The following is a 26,711-nucleotide window of genomic DNA, read 5'->3' on the forward strand; positions in this document are numbered from 1 at the left end:
GAACAAATCACTTTACCTCTCTGATCCTCAGTCTTCCTTGTGTTAAAAATGAGATGCTTGGTTCTGGGCAGATGGCTCGGTGGCTATGAGCACTTGCTGCTCGAGCAGAGGACCAGAATTCAGATCCTGGAACTCACCTGGCAGCTCACAACCCTCTGTAACTCTGCCTTCAGGGAACCTGATGCCCTCTTCTGGTCTTCCAAGAGCCCCAAGCATGCAGGCAGAGGACATTCACACATGCAAGCCAAGCACTCTGCCATATAACGTAAAAATAAACACCCATTTTCTAAAAGTAAGATGCTGGACCAAACAATCTCCAACAGTTGCTTTGAAATTGTACAGGTCCCCTCAGTTCTGTTCACAGCCCTGGAGTTACAGGGACACACACTTCACCCACCGAGAGCTGTGATCTCCCCATTGTTTGGATTCACTGGACTTTTGAAAAATGAAAATGCCTATTCTTTCAAACTGCTCCACAAAAACCCAAATCTTTTGTTTTTAAGGTCTGCTTCCATGATAACACATATGTCTACCCACACCAGTTCTTAAAGGATTGCTACCATAAAGAAAAAAGAAGATAAGCTGTCCAGCTTTCTTCCTAATGAGGTCAAGAGAACTAACTGAATCCCTGTCTATATTCCAGTCCGTCGAATACACAGAGGAACACAAAGGAACTCACTCTGCTGTGTTCTGTGTCATATATACATCACAATGAGTAGGAAGGACCCTAAGGTGTCTTTACCCTCCTCCTGAACGTGGTGACTTCAATAGTGACACTTAACTCCTTCAGCACCCTTCAACCCCAGGATGTAAGAACTCCAAGTCCCACTCCTTGGGCAAGAATCACACCCCTCGTGGAGTCTAGCAGTCCCTCCAAAGGGCCTGTGGATGCTTATGTAGATGAACTGTTGCTAAGGTGTCACCTTGAGCTAAGCCCTCACAGGAAACAAGGAGGCCAAGACCGAGCAAAACAGAACAAACCATCAGGGCACCAGGAGGAAATCCAGAGACCAGGGACCTCTGTCCCCTTCCAGGCCTTAGCATCATCCCCAAACCCCCATGCCAGCATGGCAGCCTGCTTTCTTCAGCACAGAATGACACGGCAGCAGACACCTCAAGCCTTACAGGTAAGTTACAGGAGACATTTTAATGGCTGACATGTGTGTGAGAGACAGTGCTCTGGGAAGAATCCCTCACAGGGAATCAACCCTTAGGTAAATCTGTCTCCAGAACTCATTTTCAGGCATCCCTTCAACTCAGCACGAAGGCCTCTCCTGCTCGCTCCCCAGGTCACAGTGATGTTGTCATTGCCTCCCATAAAACCCTTAGGTAAATCTGTCTCCAGAACTCATTTTCAGGCATCCCTTCAACTCAGCACGAAGGCCTCTCCTGCTCGCTCCCCAGGTCACAGTGATGTTGTCATTGCCTCCCATAAAACCCTTAGGTAAATCTGTCTCCAGAACTCATTTCCAGGCATCCCTTCAACTCAGCACGAAGGCCTCTCCTGCTCGCTCCCCAGGTCACAGTGATGTTGTCATTGCCTCCCATAAAACCCGAGGAGCCAGGTGTGGTGGTACAAGCCTTTAATCCCAGCAGAGGCAGAGACAGGTGGATCTCTTTGAGTTCAAAGCCTGCTTACTCTACACAGTAAGTTCCAGGCAAGGTTAAGGAGAAAGAAGGTTAAGGAGAGAGATCTTGTCTCCAAAACAAACCACCACCAATAACAACTTAGAAGGGCTATGTGAGGCTCATCACTGAGCTGTGTGTAGATACAACTTAGGACTCTGACAGTCAGTGCCAGTCTTTGCCTGGAAGGAAATGAGTCACCTTCCATTAGTAATCAAGGGCTGTCCGGTTTTAAGGAGTGACCTAGACATTCACAAGCATGAGTTTCGGCAATAAGAGACCAAGAGTCAGACACCACAAATATTATATACAAATAGGGCCGTGGCAGAAAAATTAAGAGTCAAGAAGGTTCTTTGGGTACTGCTCAGAATGACTAAGGTTTCAAAGGGGCAAGCTGCCCAGTGAAGAAATTCCTCAAGGAGATGTGCCTGACTTACACAAGCACCAGGGTTTCACAATCTTAAAGGGCCAGGAGGTTGAGGGACGAAGGCACTGCCAAGGTCTAGGCAAGAAAATCATAACCACTGTCAAATGTTTTCCACGCGGAGCAGGCAGCCTGGTCTATTCTGGATAATTGGGGGTTTGGATATGTACTGTATAATTAGAGGAAACAAGCAGTAAAGGACATGAGCTAATTTGGGGTAACCCAAGACTTGGCTAACAGATACCCACTCACTCCAAATTCCTAACATGAATTGAACCTGGCCAGTGAGATGCTGGGCAGAAGACATGACTGTGAGATACCTGGCCTCTCGGCTAACAGAGGGAGCCTGCGCATAGAGCCCAGGCGCTGTCTCTGCTCTTGTTTCACTCCCTCTACCCAAACCTTTTCTTGGCTTCTGAGGTTCTTGAACTCTGAGTTTCCTGCCTAATGCAGCCACAAGCTACCTGGCTACTCTGTCTAGCAACACAAAGAGTCAGAAAGTCCAGGGAAGGAAGGTAATTGCTGCCAGCTGCCCTCTCTTCCTGTGCCTGGGCCCTTTCCCCAGCCTCTCACGCTGGCCACTCCACCTCCACACGCTCATTGCTAACATGTGCTCAAGGGATGTTTGTCCAAACCACTTAACTGTCGCTTGAAACCCGACTGGTCCACACACTGGTTCAGTGAAACATTACATGAACTAGAATTTAGACAGAAAAAGCAACCAAGATGGAGACATATTTGGAGACATATTCACACGACCCAGCACAGAAAGGCCTGAAAGGCCTGAGAAGCCTCTGTCTGGCATGTGTGGCTGCAGTCCTCCGAGTCCTTGCTAAGGGGGACATGGGCTGTTCATATTTGAATAAAACAGTCTGTAGCTGCCTTGTGTGACAGAGATACTGAGAAGTACGAACAGTCAAGCAGAGGAAGCACCTCTCTGGAACAGGAGTGTGGAATTAAAGGCTTCCGGTGCCACTTAGACTCCAAGGCAGGCAATGTTCTCATGAACTTTCTCTTCCTACAGGAGGGGAAGCGGGCAGAAGGGTGTGATTCGGTAGTCATTGAGCAATGCCAGCTATCACCACTGCCCTTGCCTTCGCTCCTCTTTCCTAAAGCCCTTCTCATAAAGGCCATGTGGACTATTTCTGAAAGGAGATATTAAACAGAAGCTGCGGCATCAGAAGGGGAAGCCGGATGTTCCTATCCGAGGACCTTAGACCCAGATGGCTGCCTGCGTCTTCAGGGAGGTCACTAACAGTAGATATGAACTAGAAAGTATAGTGAAATTGAAGAGAAATATTAATTTGCCTTGCATTTCATGAGATATAAAATAGAACTCAAATTAAACAAAAACCTGGAAACAACACAGTCTCCTAATACATGTGCACACGCACGCACGCTCGCTCATTCCTGCATCTGTGTGCATGCAACAAGGGGGAGACGAGACACTCCTTTCCTGGGAATTCCAACCCCTGAGCACTGAGGAAAGGGTCCATCATGCCCACATATTTATGCTATTTTAACAAAATAAGCTTGCAAATCTCTGAATAATTCTATTTCCATTCAGTTGTGACTAAGGGCAAATATAGGCAAAACTAAAATGAAGAATTTAATTAAGCTTCTCTAGAAGGGAAATATTTCTCATTCTTCTCCCCAGGGAAGAGCAGTGGGGAGTCAGGGGGGTTCCTACATGAAGTGATGGCGCTGACAAGCTACGATTGAACAATGAGCAACTTCACCCAGGATTATGGTTAACCTGGAGGCCGTGTTCAAAGAAGCTGAGCTAAATTCCAATCTATTAATGCCAGCTTTGTGAGCCAAAATTAATTGATTTAATTTATTGGCAGCTACCCAAGACGGGCAGCAGGATTCAGGCAGAGCCTACGGATGGCACTCTACTTCCCTATCAAACAATGGTTACTGACTGGTTCAGCCAAAAGCATAAAGGGGACTTAGATAGCGCACGGGGACTCTCTTACCATGCGCTGGTAAGAAACTGGTGGTCAAGGCTGTAATGGAAGACTCTTCAGACAGACAGACAGACAGACAGACAGACAGCTTAAAGGACTCTGAAAGGACCGTGTGAATAAAACTCGCTTTGGAATGGCAGTTAGACAAGGTACAGCCTTGATGGAAACACCAACCGTACATAGGTAATTCATGTGCAAACACCAAGTGCCATGTTTAACAAGTAGTTCTGTGTTGGCAGCAACATCCAAGCAGCCATGCCACGGGGCTTCGTCCATCTCAGTGTCATTCATGGCTGTGTAAAATGGTTCTGGACCTGCCAGTCCCCAGTCAGGAAATGGGGAGGTTCAAGGTTTTGTTCATTTGTTTTCTCTACTGAAAAGCTCAGTCACAAACAATATTTTCCACCCCCCATTCCACTGCCTTTCTCTTTATATTTCATCTACATAATGGCAATAGGCACTAGTAGAGGCTCACCCATGTAACCTAGGCTAGCTAGAAGCCAGTAGTAAATGGTTAAGTGAGATGCTGCGGCCTACCTAAAACCACTATTTCTGCTTTCAAAGCAAGCACTAAAAGGCCAGAAAATAGGCATATCAGATAAAGGTGCTTGCGGCCAAGCCTAACAGCCTGCGCTGAGGGCCTGGGACCCACATGATGAGAGAGAACTGGCTCTCACCTCAGCATGCATGCCACGGCACATGCATGCCCACACATAAAAATAAGTAAATAAATACATAAACTTTAGTTAATAAAAGCAGAGATTTAATCATAGTCTAGTAGTTATATGTTTTCAAGTGTCACAGTTTCTTTTGGGGGCAGTCTTGTTTGAGCTTTCAGTTTAATATACAATTTGGTTCCATTTTATTGATAGGTAAACTGAGACAAAGACAGCACATTTTTCAAGAGTTCCTCTTGAATCAGTTAAAAAAGAAAGTTTTAAGATTTTGGGTAAATTATCCAAAATCTCTGAGCATCCATATACTGACTGATAAAACAAGAATTTAGCATGCATTTCATATAAACAGCTGAACTGATGTCAGAGTTGGTCCAGAACAATCAGCTAGCACTGAACCGTTACACTGCCAAAGATCTGATTGCTAGCAGGAAGTAGACTCAGACTCAGTCTATCTGGCATAGAAATCTATGTTCTCTGCATGTTACCAGACAGGACTCTTCCAAGACTTAATCCACTCACAAGCACCAGGCTGAGCCACACTGGAGCCTGGGGCTAAGGCAGTAATGGGTATTGCTAATCTCCTTATTTAGAATGTTAAGATTTTTCACCATTTTTTGCATTAACTTTGATATTTTTGAACCAAGATATCTCCGACTGATGAGTGAGTTTTCAGGCAGTGCCCTGACTTCCACACCTGAGGCTGTGGCTCTCCCCACTCACCATAGCCCCAGCTCACTCTGAACAGACCATACGAGATTCCGTTGTTTCCTGCCTAACTTTATTTCTCGCCACACCTCACAAGAGCCCTGCAGGGCTTCTCGGGACTGTTGTAAGTCATCCAGTGGACTGGTAAAGGCTGGGTGACTTTCCAAAGAAGAATGAAATAACAATATCAATTAATTGCAACTGCTACCACAGACTTGAGCGGTGCATGTGGCGCTGCCTGTGGTACACACAAACTGCAATAAGTCACTCTTAGGTTTTTCAAGATGTGTTTATTTTTTACGTTATGTGTAGGGGTGTTTTGCATCTATGTATCTGTGTACCACCTGCAAGCCTGGTGGCCTCGAGGCCCAAGATGACTTCAGGTGCCCTAGAACTGGAGTTACATACAGATGGTTGTGAGCCACCATGTGGGTGCTTGAAACCAAACCTGGATCCTCTGCAAGAGCAGCAGGTGCTTTTAACCACGGAGCCATCGCTGCCTGCACAATATGTAACTCTCGGAGTTAATCATTCTTAGGCACCACGCTAAGAAGAGAAGAAACCTTACCCTGTGAACGGCTTTAAATAAGCTAAAGATACCACTCTTCACTTAATATCTGCAAGACTCTAAAAAAGAGGGTGGAGAAAAAAAATTGAAGCCATACCTACAGAGGTATGGCTAACTCTGCTATCACCTTCCAGAGAACCTATGCAAACATGATGTTCTGGTAACTAGGGCACCCAACATGAAGGAACCAGGCTGGCAGGACCAGCTTGGCAGGGAAGCAAGCAAGCAATTGGCAGTGGACAGTCCACTCCATGGCTCTGATCCTCAGCAACCCTTCACAGCAATGCATGCACTCAGGAGAAGGTGACGAAAGGAACGAAGGCTGAGCTGGCCACAGTGGCACACACCCTTCTGAGACCACCACCGCGGCACAAGCACTAGGCTAGGGCCTCCATCCAGAGCTGAGTTCTGGGGGAGTCTGGCTCCTCTGCTCTCTGCTGTGATACCTAACGTGTTAGGAAGACAATGAAGGCAACCCGCCCAGTTTTCTTGGATGGATTTCAGATGCCTGGACCACCAACATCACTCCTAATCCTGGCAAAGAAAATACTTAGTTGCTAATGTTTACTGCAGCTAGCAACAAGGTTTGGATAAAATGTGACACAGCTTGTATTTTATAACATTTTGCATCCATCATCATGCACTTAAAAATGTAATTTTTAGATACAAACTAGAGTTTCCCAGGAGTAAGCCCCCATCCTCAGGGACTCTGAAATTGTGTGGCTTCGCATGTGTCCTTTCCTCCCTTTCCCAGTACTGTGCTAGGCACCTCAACCTGGCAGGCAAGGGTGAAGGACCCTTCACGATCTCAATCTGCACCCTTACGAACAGCAACAATCACATCAGAACAACTCTCTTGTTCATAACAATTATCAAGTCAGAATGCACTATTAAAGGCACTAGAGAAAACTACAAGGGACACAGGACTTGAGAGCGCACAGACGCAAACTGTGAGAATCCCACAGTTAGCTGCTTTCCCTCTGCAAGCTGCTCTACATGAATATCCTGCAGCGCTACAGAAAAAAGCAAGTGGCCAAGGACATCTCTCTAACAGAGACAGCAAGTGGCCGTGGACATCTCGCTAACAGAGACAGGGCAGGGTGGGGGCACCAGGAACCAAAGAGGTAAACAGAATTTGAAAGGCAAAACCTTAGAAAAGACCCGGGAGGAGGAGCTCCAAGCCTGAACACAACTCTGAAAATACTTCCCCTTCAATGGCTTCTGACGGGCAGAAGAGGAGAATACAGGACCCAAGAGAAAGAGTTGGATGGCTGTAAAGACTGGACAGGCAGTTAGTTCCTCCTTAGAACTCAAGTCTGCCAGAATAGAGGGCCTGATAAGAACATCCCAGGCTTGGTCAACCCCTCACGCTCCACAGCAGTCCTCTGAAGGGTCACATCTGGCCATGTGGGCCATCTCCCAGCAGTAAGGGTGAAACAGAAGCAAATCCATGTAACATAGCCTCAGTGGGATCAAAGTGATCCGCCAGGGATGGAACAGACCCACTCCCACGAAGCTCTATTGGGATAAACACTCCGAATGCATCATCCAGTGTCCAGTCAGTCATTTCAAAGAGTGAAGAAAAGCAAACGTGAGCCCTAAGTGAAGACAAGGAGCAGCGGGCAGAAATGTAACCACTGGTACCTCAGACCGTATATAACAAAGGATAAATACATCCTTAGAGTAAACGTCCTGACTGGTAACTCATGACCTCACCTACACCCGACAGGCTAGCACACATGCAGTGCCCGTGATTTTTAATCAAAATGGGATTTGCGTGGTTTATACTTGAAAGCTTGGAACAAACAACTCGAAAGTGATTAATTACATCCAAACTTAATTATATATTTACACCTCCCAGTAGGACAGGGAGAGAATAAAATGTCTTAACTTTAAGTAGTGAGAGGACTTTATTAAGAGCTGACAGCGACTATTTAGCAGCAGTAATTGAGTTTTATGCAAGATTGCACAGGTTCCCCTTGCCTGGCATCACAGTCTGACAGGGTCCTTGGGCTCATCACAGTGCGAAGGGGGGGAGCAGGGGGGAGGGGGAGAAAAAAGCCACACAGTTGAGCTGTGCACAAAACCTATCTTTGAAAGTACTTATCCGCATCTGTCAATGTGATCTTATTGAGGATTTCTATAATTTCTATAAACAATCATTAGGTTTTGGCTGAATCAGCAGGATAATGCCACCTTAGCAGGTTCTGGGATAGCTTCCACTCTAAAACAGTTTTCTCCCAATTCCCACCCTACCCCCTACAGAAGGAACTTGGCTTCAACTCTGTTTCCTTAATCCACTAAGCAACCTCAGGGAAAAAAATAAAAAGACAATCACATGCCCTGCGCATCTGATGTAATTTTCATAATCCTCTAAGTGTTGGAATACTTACGTACTATGTTGTGAAAATATTTACTGAACAAACTGGCATACCTTATCCCTCGGGTGGGGGGCGGTGAAGGATGCTGACAAGTGCCGTGAGTACACGCCATTGTTACTTAAGATGATGCTGAGGAGCCAGAGAGCAATGTGCTCAGCCTAGGCTGCACTGCCACTCTCCCATGGTCAGTCACGCCCGCGACCTCTCCTGAGGACACGGTGGACACTTGGGAGAGGAGAGCACTCTGCCCAGGCTTCTTGCTGGTCTCCCAAAAGGATGGCTCTGCCAACTTTCGCCCTTAGGCCTCCTTTTCCAAACCTACTTTCTTTGCTGTGTGACCCTGGCTGGCCTGAAACTCACTATGTAAATCAGGCTGATCTTGAACCCACAAAGATCACCCTTAATATGCCTCCTGTCAAGTACTGGGACAAACGGTACTCACCACAGAGTGTCCCAGGCTGACACCACTTCTAGCATGCACGTCACTATACGGGGCTTCTTCCTGAAGCCAGGTACAACCACGCCTCCCTGGCCATGCTTCAAGTCTGAGGCTAGCAACTGCCTCTCCCTAAAAGTGAACTTCTGGGCTGGAGAGATGGCTCAGCGATTAAGAGCACTGACTGCTCTTCCGAAGGTTCTGAGTTCAAATCTCAGCAACCACATGGTGGCTTACAACCATCCTTAATGACATCTGACTCCCTCTCCCGGTGTGTCTGAAGACAGCTACAGTGTACTTACATATAAAATAAATAATAAATAAATCTTTTTTTAAAAAGTGACCTTCTGTGTCCTCTCCAGTGCTCAGCCTCTGTTCCCCCTGATGCCTCCCCTCTCACATCAGACCATACGCAGACCAGCATGTATGTGAAACTCCCCCTGCATAGCTCAGTAAGTCCAATTACACCCAACCAGCTTGCCTCTCCGCCAGGCCAATGCCACACAAAGCAAGTAAAATTCCCAGGGGAAAATCAATCTTGTTAAGATAAACAGATAAGAGACATGGAAATGACTACATGTGCTGAAATCTGTGTGTGTGGACCTTTTTACTCAAGGATCCTGTGTGGCTGTTTCCTCCCAATTGAAACATTTATTCTGCAAAGGTAGGAGGGGCTGGTAAGATGCAGCTAATGAAACTCACAAGGCATAAGAAGCTTGGGACCCAGAGGATTTGCAAAGCCCTGCTCCAGGGTTACAAAAATAACCATCAGCTGGTGGGGAAAGCAGGCTCACCTCCTGCAAGTTGTGTGAGTTAAGGCTCTCTAGATTTTGTCACACGGTTGGTGAGCTTTTCAGTGTGGCAGCTGGCCTTTAAGTGGCCTGTGCTCCAATACGGAACCCCAGTGGACTAGCTAGACTTAAGTGGCATCAATTCTTGGTTCCATTTTCAGTGTCTCACTTGAGGTAAATAGGTGTCTGTCGGCAGTGTCCTAGAACAGCAGTTCTCAACCTGTGCGTTGTGACCCCTTTGGGGTTGAATGACCCTTTCATAGGGGTCACCTAAGGCCATTGGAAAACACAGATATTTATATTATGATTCATAACAGTAGCAAAATTGCAGCTATGAAATTATTTTATGGTGGGAGGGGGGTCACCACACATGAGGAACTATATTAGAGGGTGGCAGTATTAGGAAGGCTGAGACCTGCTGCTGTTGAAGAAGGCACAAGACACTTTGCTCTACAGTCCCTACATAGCAGGCACCATGCTAGCTATTAGCTATGCAAAAATGCCCACAGTCGGGTACTAAGAAGAGGCTCAGAGGGTAAACACATCGTGCCAGTTAGAACAGAGTAAGCAACCACACAGCAGATGCTGCGAGAGACAAACTGTGGCGTCCAGTTGAGGTACTGAACTCCTTCCCTTAGTATCTTCCATGTGGAGGAGAGTGCACCATGTCGGGTAGTTTTCCTGGCTAAGACTCAAGTGAGTAGCCACAATCAGTTATATAATCTTCCATTTCCGATGCTATCTTAATTCCAATCCAAACAAACCAATGTTAAATTTGACTGTCATCACAGTTTAAAATATTTTCACTTTGTTGAAGAAAACTGTTTCTGACCATCTTTCTGAAACTCCTAGGACATTAAAGAATGCAGAGCCTAAGGTCAGAATCAAGGGGGTCACAAGGACAAAAGAAAAAGGACCGGCAATTTCCTATACACATCTTACTTCCCTGATGTAAAGAGAATGGAGCTACCTTAGCACTAAAACATCTGAGGTAAAAAACATATGCCATCAGTAAGAAAGGTAGCTTGGTTTGGTGGTGCAAACCTTTAATCCAAGGACTCTGAGCAGAAGCAGGCATATCTCTGTGAGTTCAAGGCCAACCCTGTCTACAAAGGGAGTTCTAAGCAGCCAAGGCTAGATAGTGGGACCCTGTCTTTAAAATAAGAAAACAATACATAAAAGAAGTGGGGAAAAAGCTGTGTATGAAATTATCTCACAGCTTGTCTCAAACAAAAAAAGTAGGCTAGATTAGACAGTTGGAAAAACAGAAGGGAAGTGTTCTTGAATCAAGAGGTACTGAAAGTTTCCAGGTCCGATCCCCTCCTACCCGTGTGGTCCACCCATAGACCGGCCCCTCCTCCATCCTACAAGCTCATATACATCTTGCTCCACAGTCTCGCCTTCAGAACTGGACTTTTTAAACAGGGGGATTAAAGTTTTCCAATGACTACTTGACATTCATTTAGAGTATATCTACTTGGTATGACTTAAAAACATGATCATATCTGGTATTGGAGGGAGAAAAGATTCTAAGGCTATCTCTTACACTGAAAAATAAAAGAAATACTCAATATATATTACTAGCCACTCACTAAAACCCTTTCACAATGATAAAGATAATGGCAGGATAGTGACTTACTTTCCTCAACCATTTCGCTAACAACCAGCCCGCCCTTCCATCCTCACCACCTACAAAAACTACATCAGAAGATCTAAGAGCCAGCAACACTTCACAGAAGTATTGAAATTTTAAAAAGCCCAAACACACCTTGCCCAGGGCCTACTGTCAGAGAGATGATTACAGAAGAACTTACCGGCAGAAGCCTGTGCCGTTGTGGTAGGTAACACAGGTCCCTTCATTTACACAGGGCTCTTGACCGCCTCGACACTGCAAAGCTGAAATAAAAGACAAAGTGGAATCAGAAATCAGGCACCAGTCACGGCCCTTTGACAGCAAAGTGGGATCCAAAGAGAAAGCTTTTCTTTCCCCCATCACAGCACGTCCCTCGAGACTTCACTGACTAGTCAGTGTTTGGCTCCCACGTCACAGGAACACAGTTCACCTCACAGTCTCCTCTCATGGTCTTGTATGTCCTTAGTTCTCTGTGCCTCCATATGTCTGGCAGACACATGTCCTAGTGACAATGAGATTGTTAAAGCTGTACCAACCATAATAGGCTGTGATCCTTTTAGGATTTAGACACTTCAGAAAAGCACACAAGGGTCTACCACTGATCTGAGTGGACAGTGGTTGACCATAGGAGGAGCTGCTTGGCTTCAGGTTACGATTTAATAAAATGGGCCACTTTAGCAAGCAGCCAAAAGCATCAACATTCACTAACAGGACCCAGAAAAAAGGAGAAACCACATCTGTGGAGAAGGGACTACAATAACGTCTCATTTCACAAAAAAAAAAAAAAAAAAGCAAGGAGAAGGTGGTCACTGGAGACGGTGGGAGAAGGGACGAAGTAAACAAAGTAGAAACTAACTTCATATTTACGGACACACAGACGCCCCTTGAGAGACAAGGAAAAGACTTTAGCAGGAAAGGCTCTCCAAAGCAGCAGACTCAGCGTGGGTAGGGAAATGGCCATACCCCAAAACTTGCACTGATTTCAGCCAGGAGAGGAAGATGTCTACCCAGGTGCTTTCAGCATCCAAATGTTCAGCTTTTAGAAGTGGAATTTTCATCACCAAAGATACATCAAGACTCCTAAGGACTACTAGGAAGGCAAGATAGAACCTAGTCTAACATTCAAGACATTCAAAACCCTATTAGAAGTGTTTATTTATCAGGCACTGTACATACGGGAACTAATTCAGCCTTGACAAAAACCCTGAAATGGTTCATTTCATCACACCCTATGTCATAGCTGAAGAAGCAGCATAGGCAGGCAGCCTGTGAGATCATCACACCAGTGAGCCAGAGCCAGATACAATACTGGCTTGGGATGACCAGGCCCAGAGACTTTTCTTAAGCACAGAGACAGGCTACTTCCTGCTACCATGGTTGAGCGGGTGTTATTATGACCACGTGCTGGAAAGTGAGGGCCAGAGAGGTTAAGTGGCTTCCTCATGAGGTATCAGATCCTATCTGGTGGCAGCACTGAGCCTGAGAGCCAGGCCTCTCACTAAGCCCGGCCTATCTCTGCGACAGCTGTTGGCATCACAGAAGCACTCACTGGGCTGTGCACTCAACAGGCAGACTCTGGAAATGGGACATCTTCTCATCCACGGCCCACTTCCCTGTAAGGCGTAAGCGCTCCCTCTTCCCACACTGATAAGCTCCGATGCAACTACCATAATTAAAACAGTAATGTCGGGTTATTTCCTCCATACTGCAGCACTCAAACTCATGTTTTCATCCTCTTGAGACACTTTTATTAGCTCTCCTCTGGTTGCCTTTTCCTCTTCCTCTTATTTAAAAAAGGAAAACAGCTCAGGAAAGGACTGCTCCACCGGCACAGAGCGTTCCAGCTCAGTCCCCTACAAGAATTCCAACAAGCAAAAGCCATCATGAGCCCGAGTCCTGCCTCCTGTATCAGGCAAGACAGCCTCACTGGGCTCCATTCCCTACCTGTGAACTAATCTACGTTGACCACCCGCAGAGTCCTGTAATCCAGAACCCCTGTAATCCAGCAGGGAGTGGCACTCCATAAAAGAGGCTGCAGAGGCTCAGCTAGAGAGCGCTAGCTGTGCAAGAGTGAAGAGATGAGATCAACCCCACCCCCAACCCCCACCCACGCACCCACGCAAAGAGCCAGGCATGGCTGTGCATGCCTGGGATCTCAACCTGAAGAGGGGGATGGAGGCAGAGCCCAAGAGCTTACTGCATGGCCAGGCTAATCCCCAAATCTGAGCTTCAGCTCAGATTAACACCCTGTCTCAAGACAGCCAGGGAAAGAGAAGCAGAGGGAGGCAGCAGCTCCCCTCTGAACCTGGCGTGTGCACACAAGGTCACTCACCTCCACACTCAGTGCACGTACCACACACAAATGCATAAACATTACACCACACACAGGGATAATGTGTTAAGAAATATACAAAGGTTTTTTGGGTTTTTTTTTTTTTTTTGGTTTTTGGTTTTTTTGTTTTGTTTTGTTTTGTTTTGGGGGGGGTTGGTTTAGTTTGGTTTGGTTTTTCGAGGCAGGGTTTCTCTGTATAGAGCCCTGGCTGTCCTGGAACTCACTTTGTAGACCAGGCTGGCCTCGAACGCTTGCCTCTGCCTCCCGAGTGCTGGGATTAAAGGTGTGCGCCACGAAATATACCAAGTTGTAACAAGTACATAAAAATAGGCAGAATACAAAGAGAAATTTATCCAGGAGAGCAGAAGGACCCCAGCCACCCATGACTCAGCTGTGGGCAGGGAGAGGAAAAAAGAAAATCACAGCCTGTTCCTTCCTCTTAGGTGTCCTGGCAAATCATCGCAGTGGCAGATTCATAGAATACACACAACCTAGAGTCAATATGTGCCCAGCAATCTAGCAAATAACTTTACAGCCTCGCTTTAGAGCCAATCCAAGTCAGTGACCAAAAAAAAAAAAAAAAAAGGTGGGCACCCCAGGCTAATAATTAATGCCACTTGGCTGGTTTCTGCGATTCTACTACCTTGAACCTTTAACATTTCCCCAGTCACAGTTTTCAAACTTCAATATGCATCAGAGGCCCCTGTTAAATCAGTACCTGGACGGGCTCTCCAGCCCCAATCAAATCCAAGAGCACATGGAGTCTGAGACACCAGCCCAACTTTTCCTCTCAAGCTGCACACCGTAGCAGAGGACGATCAATCTTTCATACCACGGTCTGTATTTCTGGACATACACCCCACAATAAAAGGAAAAGCAAACACAAGACAGTGGACTTGTGTCTCATTGCCCAGTCACTTGGCAGTGTGACACAAAACGAAGAAGAAAGCTTCTAGAATTTTTCTTTTTTCGGAGTTTTGGGACAGGGTCTCACTGTAGCTCTGGCTATCCTGGAACTCACTATGTAGAGCAGGCTAGCTTCAAAATTCACAGAGCTCCATCTAGCTCGGCCTCCTGAGTGCAGGCATCAAAGGTGGGTGCCACCACACTCAGCTGAAACCCATTCAGAACACAGCACATCTACAAAGCATGCAGATGAAGGGCCCTGATGTCAGAGACACTGTAGTCAGCAAACTCTCACAAACTCTGCTTCTTTTAGGGGAAAACAGAGAACAACAAACAAAATGTAAATAAAGCCTCTTTAGACAGTGGTATGTTCTAGAAAAAAAAAAAAAAAAAAACAACAAGCAACGAGGTACAAACAATTCATAAAGTTCTCAGGTAGAGATAAAGAAAAGCCCACTTGAGCAGAGCGGGAACCCAGGCACAGAAAACTAACATACATTTGGGGATTGAGATCGCGATTAAACAATAGTCACAAGAGAAAGGCCATGGAGGCTAGGATGGGATAAGTCACCAAAGGCCTGGTCAGGTCACAGCTGCTCCTTCAAGTGGGAGGGGAAAGAACTGCCCTGTTTAAGCATGTCAACTTCAAAGTAAAATGACACAATTTAATATAGAGTGTGATATCAATAAATGGGATTAATTCCTCCCAGATGCCATCACCAGCCCTCTAATAAAACACACAAGCCACGCAGAGCTTACTGCTATCCTCCTAAAGGGGCAATAAAAAAGAAATGATTCACTAAATGTACAGCCAGTATACTACACTTGAGCAAAGGACCACTCCAGACACAAGCATGGTGCTCAACCAGCAATACACAGAGACCAACCCACCATGAAGGAACCAGTCTCTGGACACACCATCCTCTCAGCCTACAGGGAAGGGACAGATGGAACAGAGAGAAAGGGACCTAGCCAAATGACTCCAGAAAAATACAAACACAGCAAAAATGGCTTTTATTAGATGCCTTCAGTATACCTCTTAATACTCACTGTCAAAACCTCTCTACAAAGAACTACAAAACAGCACAGACCCTCGAAGCCATTCAGTCCAGACGAGGCTTCATATCCACGTTTATTAGCCTCCACTGTATACAAACACTCCAGACAACAAGGTACCTATCAGTCAGTGATCTTTACCAGGTCCAACGCACCAGGAATTTATCTTCAGAAAGACAGACTGAAGGTATCCAGGCTCGATGGAGTCCCCATCACAATTTTCTAGGCTTTCCGGCGCTTTTTGGGCCGTGCCAGCTATGTATCACAGGCTTCAAAGCCTCCCTTTGTTTTAAGAATCTCAAACATGAGTAATTAAGCCCGGTACCCCAGACGGTGTAATCTGAGCAGCCTACAATGTGTTTCACTCCTTGCTCTGACAAGCAATGTTTTAAATTGGCAATACTTGTTGCTTTGTAGCCTCTTCAAATAAGCCTCTGTCTGTTGTATGACTCACATGACTCTTTTCATACCCTGCTCCTTCTGCCTGCAGCGCGCTCATCCGCTGCACCCTCAGACGAGGTTTAATGCTCTGAATGGCTGCAGAGCCTAAAGTAGAAGAGTGACACAGAGCGCTTCTTTTCTCCCTTCGACGTTTATGCAAATTTCAAGTAGCAGAATTTGAGAGCTGAAGTCTGGGTTGCTGGCTGGGACTTGGCTGTGTCCCTCTGTTGCTTCTGGCACAGGGCCTCTGGAAGGAGTGCCGTCCAGTGGACACGGCCATGTTTTCTAAAATGTTTTCTACTACCCAAAATAGGAGAACTGAGGGCAGGCGGAGACAGCAGGGATATGCAGTGATTTTCACAGCACCCTTCAATTTCAAACAACAAAGAGCTTCCACTTTGCTTTTTATTCCATTTGGGGGGGGGCAGCTGCCGGGGGGGGGGGGGCATGTCATCCATGAAAAAAAAAAATACAAACAAACAGAAGCGCAGAAGCTCCAAGTCCCAAGTGTGACATTTAAACAGAAGCACCGTGGGAGCAGTTGTCTCCCTCCTGAACTCAGTCTTGGTTAAAAGAAAGGAGAAAAGCAGCCAGGGAGACACGGAGTTTTATGCTCCCCGTAATATGTCAAGGATCTCTGTGTTCTTCAGAGATCACCAGTAGAAAATATTTCTGACCTAAAATATGCTGATTCCTGATCCAGACAGGACATCTAGAGGGCTCCCAGTCCCAGCTGATTTCCCAAAACTGAAACCTGCTGTGGTTTGGGAAAACAGAAGCAACAGGGTTTCACTCCGGCCCAGACTGGCCGGAAACTGACTGTGTGATCCAGGCTGTCCTTGAACTCCTGGCAAAGCTCTAGCCTGCCTCTCAGGTGAGTCGCCATGCCCAGCATCTAGGATTTTCATTTTATACAGAAATTCATTTCTATGAAATATTAATCCTTGATTCTAAAACCTGAAATCATCAATGTACTATGTAACACCAGAGTTTACTATACAATGGTGGTGGTGGTGGTGGTCTCCTTCTTCTCCTTCTCCTTCTCCCCCTCTTCCTTCTTCTTCTTCCCCCTCCTCCTCCTCCCCCTCCTTCTCCTCCTCCTCCTCTGCTTTTCTCTTATCAGGATTACAGAAAAAACAACTAGACCCCAATTGTGAGCTGAAGCAAATGAGTTCAACTAGGTAAGTTTCAGCCCTTTCGTGTTAAAGATTACACTATATACAATGTATGGTTTGAAAACCCACAGAAGAACCAGGACATGCCAGTCTGTTAATGGCACCTCTACATGCTGTCCCTCTAGACGGCACTGAATGATGCGACCCCTCCCTAGCTTGCATTCTGAATCGTTTGCTTCCATGTTGCTTCCGCTATGGCTTGGGCAGGTGTATCGTACTCTCATCTTCACGTCTAGCAAAGTTCTTGAAAGGCAGTGGTGTTGACAACAGAGATGGCTCATCTCCATGTGTATGAACCATGGAAGGTGCATATTCACTGACATTCAACAAACTAAACAGCTAAGACAAAAACCTACTGTCAGACTCAACCATCAGCTCCCGTGATTAAAATGTTCAAAGGCTTCCATTTTACTGAGCATGGAAACACTGAAATGAGACTCTAACACAGATTTTATGTTTGTCAGGAGAAGTAAAATAAACAGAGGAAGACAGTTAGACACATCCTAGCCTTTAACAAGAATAAAAGTTTGAGAAAGTAGATTTGTACATTTCTATCTCGGCAAAACTAAAACACCTTTCAAAGTTTCTGTCTTAAAACATGCATGAGCTGGGGCTGGAGAGACAGCAAGTGGCTGAGAGGCCACACAGCTCCTCCTAGCACCCATACAGTGCCCTCTTCTGGCTTCGGTGTGTACCTGCACTCATGTGCACGTGGCACATGCACATATAACTAAAATAAGTCTTTAAAATAAAGGAAAATGTGTGTGCATGATGATATTCCCTCCGACCCAATCCCTGTGCACCTTTAGCCGTGGGTATCAAGGAGGGGAGACTGACTGAAGAAGTTGGACAAAAGCAAAATCATGTGCAACTAACCAACAAATGCAAAAACAAACTTCTCAAAAGTAAACTGTCCAGGAAACTTGAGCAAGGACGCACACCTGCTCTCCTCTCACAGTGAGCACTTTTGCTCCTGGCACATCCACTGGTCAGTAGGTGCCAGTATGGTTCCAAGAAGCCCCAGTGTATTTCCTCAGCATGGACATCCATCTGGGGAAGAAATGACACTAACAAAGACAGACACGGGGCTTACAAGCCCATGGCTCAGTGTGCTAAAGCCTCAGTAGAGGAAGAAGTCCTATCCAAAGGCTCAAAGGGGCAGCCTTCTAGCTGATCTGTTGTACTATCTCTATCTGTCCTCTTATCAAGACAAATTTTGCCTGCCAACAATTCCCTGTACTTTTAGTAAGCCCTTCTCTATTAAAAGATTTTTTTTAAAAAAAAGTATTTTAAGTACAACTTAAAGTTTTTAAACCCCATAATTTTAAATAGAAGCTTTTAAGTACCCTTACTGGAAAAAATTATAAGTATATATAATTTTCTTGCTACCCTCCCCCCAAAAGAAGCAGAATGTCTTTTTAGCTTAAATTTCTTAGTGCTTTTTAAGTGAAGAAGACAATGTCTAGTGTTTGTTCATCCAGAGGGAGATTTCAAAAAAGTCTAAGACACAATGTTATATTAAAAAGAAAAAAAAACAAAACAAAACAAAACAAAATCCTGTGATTGTTAAATGCTATCACAAAATATGTCAACTTCCCAAAACCAAGCAGGGAAAATCCAGAGACTAGTCTCAGATTTCCTGACCAGCGTCCATCCTCATGGTCTTTTTCAAAAACACCCTTGTGTGGTAGGAACAGGGGCTATTCACAAGAACCAGGGCTGGGCAGGAGTCACCGGAACACCGCAGCTGCTGTGCAAATGGTGACGGTACAGAGTTCAACGATATGTTCTGAAGTGTGCAAGTCGGCAGCTACATGGTCATCTCGGTCCCTGATGCTCAATACCTGCGGCACCAAATGAACCCCACTTACCCGTGCATGGTATTCAAGCCCAGCATTCCTGCACACGTCACTGAGAATTGTCTAAGTCCAAGAACCTCAAAAGGTCCTAAGTCCCTGGCCTATATCTGACACTCCAAATCAGCACAGAGACTTGCAGTCAGAAAAGTAACCGTGGAGATGGGTTACAGCACACCCAGGGCCCAAATCCGGGGACCAGAGGGAGCCAGCAGGCAGACACCCACTCTGTAGTACACATGAAGATGGTGCAAGGGGCACAGCCCGGCCCTTCCATCCCTAGTCTTACTTCTCAGTTCTCCTCAGGTGTTTCCTCACACAGAAATCAACTCATATCAGCACAAGGGCAGAGAGAGGCAGGCGACACTGATGGCGGCCACTGATCCCCAAAGCCAGGGAGCTCCTTCATCAAACCCCAGGCTTCCAAAAAAAAAAAAAGTCAACTCACAAACACAGGGTCACGATGCCCTTGGTAGCATTCTCAAGTCTAGAGAGGTCAAGAGTAGCTCAGCCTGGAGGTCTCAGAAAGTCCGCCAGTGACAGTGCAATCTCTAAATTACTAAACTAAGACCTGAGGGTAAGTTCTGTGTGTGGTGCTGCCCCTCCACCCCATCCCTCACCCCCTCCACCCCCCTCCCCGGCTCGTCATTAACAAGTCCTGAGGGAGCTCAAGGATCCAGAAGAGTGAATTCAGGGCCAACTCCCATTCATCTTCCTTGGCATTCCTTCTATTCGGAGCTGAAGAGAGGTCCAGAAGCTTGTGGGTTCTAGGACTAAGGCAACAAACACAAGCCCTTTCTGCTCCACCTACGTCACTCAGCTCAGCTGTGAGGACAGGCACACATACAATCAATGCTTGGGAAATGGTTGCTAAGCTGAACTGCCCAAGGAATGGAGAGACCAGTAATTTTCTATCTCCCACCAAGAGAATGATAAACAAGGCCTTAATTGCCCACAAAGCACAAGGAAAACCTGCAAAATGACAGTTTATTATAGCCTTTTATAAGGACACAGAGACCTGGTGGAGGGGACATTTTAATCCCTCTTGTTTATCACTCTTAAAATTCTCTCCTCAAGAACAATTCACCCCACTGAGGACATGGGAGCGAGAGGCCTATTGAACTGAAGGGATTTAAGAGGGAGTTTATCAGTTACACCAGTCTATGCCCAGGGCTGGGGCCTGCCTTCCCATCACCTCATCTCATTACCAGGGTCAAATCCCTTGGAAAAACTGGTACTGGTACAAGTAAGCCTAGGTTCAAGGAAAGGGACAAAGGAGTCAGTGGTGGGGTTTGGTGGAGTGCCAGAGAGGAAACAAGCATCCCCTCTCCCAACACACGATTACCTCACCGACAATATTAAAACCAGGGTACTGTAATCACTTTGGCTATGCGCCCGAATATGTCTCCATGGAAAGTCTCAAATACTCTACGTTTTATAGTTAAAAAAAAAAAAAAAATTCAAACCAAGTCTCCAGCTCCTACCTGCCCCTGCAGTGTGGCCTGGTTTTCGGCCTGCTAAATTTATAATGTCGGCAAGATTATGACCTTTGAGCACGGTGGGCTCCATCCTACCTCACGAATTTAAGCAGAAAACAATCCCAACCCTGCTACTGGAGACCTCAGGGAGGAACTCTGAGGACATGAACTTCAGAAATGAGCTAACTGCAACCCAAGCCATATAGCTAGAGGGTCAAAGGCACCCACTCCAACCACAGCTGAAGCTGGCGTTGACTGAGCACCAGGGAGCAACACAGACCATAGACAACAGCCCTGTACAGAGTATTTAAGACAGACGACCCAGCTCCTCACAGGCAGGGACTCTCCACCCAGCTCTAGAAATACACGGCTACAATAAAGTACTGTCTCAGCCAGCTAGGTGTCCTCCTACAAATCCTTTAATCCCTACAACCTGGCAAGGCATACAAATTGATATTAGCACCACTTTGCAAAAGAGGAAAGAATTTTAAAAATAACAGACTTGCCTATAGCCATACAGATGGAGACTCCAAACCAAGGCTAGAATGCAGTGTTTTAGGTTTGTTCTGTTTTGTTAATCTACCAATCCTGTATTAGATACAAAACAACAACAACAAACTTGCATTAAGACCATCTGCGACTACAACAGTCTCGTCAAATAGACAGACAGACACATACATATTAGCCATGCATACGAAGAACACCTCTGCCAAAGCCCACATGCTTGTGAAAGTAGGCCTGGAGCTCCTAGGACAGGAGAGGCTACAGTGCTGTGTTCCAAACCCACCCTGGACAGTCAAGCCCTAAGAAGACACACACATCACCATCTCCGACCTCCACAGCAATCCCAGGCTGGAAAGCCTGGGAAACAAAACAAAACAGGGTACTATATGGAGTTGAAAGCAGCAGGTGAGAGGCTGAAGTTGTTGATAATCAGACTGTAGCTAGACAGCATTTCTTCTCAATAACAGAACAGCATGGGAAGGAAGAGAACAGCCAGGAGTCAGAACTGGAACTCAGGAATGACTGACCATACCTCACTTTGACAAGACTTTACTCTTACAGATGGTGAGCCTAGTGACAGGGAACAGTCACCCTCACTGGGACAAAGAATCCACAGTTCAAACAGTTAGATATAAATACCTCCAAAATAAAAAACACATCTGCAAACGAAGCTAATGAAGACGGAGCACTCACCAGGAAAAAGCGTGGCGTGCTCTGTAGAGAGTGGGTAATGACTGATGCGGTAAACCAAAAGGCCATAGGAGGCTGGGGATTTTCTTCATCTGCTCAGCTTCTGTCCAATTAAAAGAATGAACAGAGACGGCAGAGAGCAGCCTAACTTCCCAAGGCAGGAAATAAGCAATTCTGCCACATGCCCCCAATGCTGCAAGAGTCCTTGGCTCATTCTTTCCACATGGCTCGGACCCCAGACTCTAAAGTCTTCCAAAGACAAAAGTACATTACATTTTCATATGTTGTCCCCAAAGTGTCACCTTATTTCATGTCTGTACTACTTTAAAACTGTATAAAATAGGGACTGGGGAGATGTCGTAGGACTTAAGAGCACTGGCTGATCTTCCAGAGGACACAGGTTCAATTCCCAGCACCCACATGGCAGCTCACAATTGTCTATAACTCTAGTCCTAGGAGATCTGACGCCTCCTTTTGGCCTCGGTGGACATTGCACTGAACACACATGTTGCATTATGCAGAAAGGTAAAACATCAGTACACATATAGTTTCTTTAATGAAAAAAACTTAATTAAAAGGTGTTTTAAAGACATTACTTTTCTGCTTTCTTAATGGCACTTTTTAAATATTTTACTTCTGTGTATATGTGTTTGAGTGTAGGTTTGTACATGTGAGCACGACCCTCCAAATAGTAGTGCCCACAAGGGCTAGAAACTGGCATCAGATCCCCTGGCACTGGAGTTACAGGCAGTTGTGAGAGCCAGATGTAGTTCCGGTTCTCTGAAAGAGCAGAGCATGCTACCAGCCAGGGAACTGTCTCTCCTGCCCATCATTATGACCTTTGTAAGGGTATCAGACACCATGTATAGTATGTGTGTGTTTGTGTGTGTGTGTGTGTGTGTGTGTGTGAGCAAGCGCGCGCGCTCTATAAATGTTCTACCAAATTCAAGAAATGTTCTACCAAATGTTCAAGAAATTCAATGACAAAAATCTGAGGAAACTAAAAACAAAGAGTTTTGAAAAGTATCAGAGCACAAAAGGGTTGGGGGTGGGAGGGGACAACCAAGAAGAAACGCAAAGGGTGCCTTCTTATTGTGCAGCCAAGCCCCACGTCTAAGGAGCAGCTGTCTTTACTCAGCTGGAGGAAAACCACAGCACTGGGAAGACCTCGCTCATGCGCTGTCCTAGGCTAGGACACTGCTCACTGGGCCTCCTCAGCACACAGTCTAACTCGTTTTTCCAGTGACATTAATAAGCTAAACAGCCCTAACACTGAACAGACTGGCATGTCTATGGCTGAAGAAATGCCCAAAATGTCTCTTACACTGCACCCATGTCCGTGAGTCTGTCTGCTTCTACCTTACAGCCAGCCAGTTCCATTCTGCTTTTGATATCTCAAATGGCAACCTGCTCTATCACAAAAATGAAAATTCTTCCAATACCAAAATAATCTTTTGTTGCTTCTGCTCAGTGTCCCATGGCCTCTGATAATCCCCACATTGCTGAGCTTCCAAACGCTGAGATGCAAGTTTTTCCTCTAATGTCTATTTTTCTTATGCCCTGCTCCCCTTTGGACCCACAGAAAGGCCGACAGAGAGTCTACAACCGTTGTACGATGCTAGCAGCCTTCAGTAGGACCCTCAGATGATGTATCGCCCATTTTATTACTCTGTCACTTCTAGCTTACTCTCAAGTAGGCTGATTTTTTTTTTTCTATAAACATTTACCAAGCTCTAACTCTGGATCGTGAGCCAGGCTAGTCACCACGATATGAAGGAAAGACTTAATCACAGCAAACACCAACCCAGACTGTTATGGGGAGAGCTGCTGGTTCTCCTTTTCCAAAATCCAAAACAGTATTCTGGCAACAACAGATTCAACTTAATTCACGTCCATGCTCTACCCTCATCTTTTCCACCTCAAAAATGTAGCCTCTCAATTCATGCAGTCATTCACAAAAGCTACTTTGCAGAGGGGCATCAGGAACACTGGGAGTAAAAGATAATCTAGTTAACGAAAGAGTCAACAGCCTTGGCATTAAACTCTTCAACTTACCTTCAGGATCAGTGGTCTGCAAAATGAAGTCTGTGTAGCCTGGAAGTGTATGGGGGAGGCGCAAGACCCTCCACTGGGAAGCTGGAGGAAACGTTAGAACGGTCTAAAAAATGCATGATTAAGCTTTCCTAAGACTGTGCACACACTGGCAGACAGGCTCAAAAGAATGTTTTTCTTGGGGTATACTGTTTTAAAGTTTTCACCCCAACACTCCACACCGTAGGATATGCACGCCCTTCAGAGGACACGGCAGGCCAGGAAAACATAGAGATGAACTGGGCTCACTCACTGGCATCTCTACTGGACCCACTGTCACCCGGCTAATGAAGCAGCAAAAGAAAAATGAGGAAGGGCATGCCAGGTGAGCCAGGCTCTGAGGAAAACAGCTCCGACCTCAGCAGAAACAAAAGAAGGAACTGAAGGTGGCGTACAGAAACATGGGCTTGCTGATAGGCGCCCTTCTCACTCCCAACAGCGATGGCCCCTCTGCCAAAGTAATTAGCATTTACATGAGCTAACACAGAAACATCACGCGCAGCCTGTGCTGTTCACTAAGGCTATCACGTTCATTCCATCATCCATGCCAGAATTCCCTGGAGACATGTTCTGCCTTTATCTGCAAACAGTGGGACTCCATGGCCGAATTTTCACCTACTCAGCGCGGGCTGAGGGTCAGCTTCCCTTTTCAGGCTCTGTCAACATCTCTAAAGCATCCACAGCACCACTTCCCACCACGCAGAAGATAAGACTTGATTCCCAGGCATCCCCAGCACTATCAAGGGAGCAGGTGGGTGTTGTGTGGCTATCTCCATGCTCTTGGAAAGCTAGTTTTTCTAAGGCCTAAATGTCACAATCTGCTAACACCAATCTGTGGGTCCACAGCTAAGGAAGCTGTATCTTGCTGGCATTTTATAATAACCTAGGGTAAAAATATACTTTATACCACATATACATATACACACCCCAAACAACACTTATGACTGTGGTGCCTTCTCTTGAGTCCACTCTTTTCCTACAATGTGCTGTTTGATACATAGCAAACTAGTTCCACACACACACACACAATATATATATATATATATATATATATATATACACACACACACACATATATACATATATATATTCTGTTTATCAGTGTTTTTTTTTTAATCTGCATATACATCTATGTACCACAAGTAAGCAATACAGAAGGAGGTCAGAAAAGGGTATCAGATTCCCTAGAACTGGAGTTATAGCCAGTTGTAAGCTGACATATGGGTGCTGGGAATTGAGAGCAGCCAGTGATCTCTTAACTGCTGAGCCACCCCTTCAGCCCCAAATTATGACCTCTTCAAAGTTCATCACCTTTTACATTGTGATTAAGTCACTGAGGTTTTTCTAAGGATTAAATGCATCATCAGCTACCCTGTGTCTAGCAGAGAGGCCACTGTAACTAAGTGCAGGGATTCCAAACAAAAGCCCAAGAGAAAAGGGCAGGCTTACCTGTACACATCACTAACCATCAGGAACAAGTCAGTGCTGGCCTATGCTCGCTGCAGCCCCACAAGAGGAGGTTTTTAACATTTTCTTCAAAAACCCCTAGCAATTCAGTTCCTGGCACCTGGTGGGCACTTAAATATTTGCTGAATGAGTCCAGTCATTCATGCATCCATGCATGCATGCATATATGAATGAATGAATGAAATGGATGGCTCCAAAGAGTTTTGCTTTTTTGGCCTTTTTATCTAGCACATACCCTGGGCTCACATTGTCCTTACCTGGACTTCTGGAAACTAGGCTCGGGGTGCTTCCTCATATTCTACAGCAGTTCTCACACAGCAAACAAGCCTATCGCCACTGCCTACATAACACTCTTAGTCCCAGCTATAACAGCACTGCTCTGACCCCCTTGTGTCTGACCATTTGTCAAAACAATGAGACTTCATTAAGCATTTGTGTTGTACAGAGAGACACATTCCAAAAACAAGGCACATAAACTTTAAAACACCAAAGCTACAGTTGGCAAAATCAGAGATCATCTACCACATGGGACTTCCTCTCACAGAAAGCTGTGGAGAAGCTCAGTATTTTCCATGACACTGCCTATTTCCCATCCTAGCCAGAAGCCCTGCAGTGCCATTAGGTAGCCACAGAACCATGCATGGTTCAGGGACAGTAAGATGACTTTTATGATAAGGCAACAGTGTGTCCTCTTCCCACAGAGGAAGTGAATCCTAGCACACTTTCCTAGAGTCAACAGTATATCTCCTAAAAGAAGAGTCCACACTTTTGCCAACTAAGTAACAATCCAGTTCTACAAAGAGGAACAGACAGGGAAGCTGGCTTTGTTGTCCCTAACTCATCCTGGTACCCACAGAGCCAGCTGGCCTGAGATCGCACAGGTGCCTGGCTCAGTATCTGCAGACACACGGCCCAGTCTCTGTAAAAGGTACCAATGCCCCTGTGAGTGTGGACAGACTAGAACAGCTTATGTTCTCACATGCAAATCCTCCCTGTGAAATGACTCCTTCCCTCCTACTCATGGTGACCCAAATGCATTGCATTAGAAAATTGCCCACAGGTGACTTAATAGCAGATGTGACAAAACCATAAACTAAAAAGAGTGAATAACTTCACACAAATAAAGCACTATGATGTCACCAAAAGCTTGCACATGACAAAGAAATTCAATTTGAGAAAATGGCCTACAATACTTTGATCTTTTCTGTTTTCAGAAGGAGCAGCATATGTATATGCACATGTCTATGTATGTATGTATGTATGTATATATATATTCATTTTGTTTCTTGTTTTTCATATAAAGTCATATATATATATATATATATATATATATATATATACACACACATATATTTGAAAAACAAGAAACAAAATGAATTCTTTCAAAACCTCTCAAAAGAGAATGTTTAAAGAGAAGTTTGGGAAGAAGAGGGTGGGAAAGGCTATTCTCTTCAGAGCTGATTTAACCTTTGATAGAGTTACCCTGTCTTTTTTCGTGGCCCTG

General features: G+C 45.5%; 1 protein-coding gene across 2 annotated transcripts in view; it reads right to left on the reverse strand.

The window, feature by feature from the left end:
* Notch2 (notch receptor 2) overlaps positions 1 to 26,711 on the reverse strand; it is a 170,484-nt gene that overhangs the window by 90,630 nt on the left and 53,143 nt on the right. For both annotated transcript variants that reach the window (XM_029475637.2, XM_021157432.3), the window contains exon 2: positions 11,393 to 11,474. In XM_029475637.2, the coding sequence (XP_029331497.1) occupies positions 11,393 to 11,474 (82 nt within the window). The remainder of the gene's footprint in view (positions 1 to 11,392; positions 11,475 to 26,711) is intronic.

Source organism: Mus caroli, unplaced genomic scaffold (genome assembly GCF_978045245.1).
Source record: "Mus caroli unplaced genomic scaffold, Mus_caroli_1 scaffold_3, whole genome shotgun sequence".
Taxonomy (NCBI): Eukaryota; Metazoa; Chordata; class Mammalia; order Rodentia; family Muridae; genus Mus; species Mus caroli.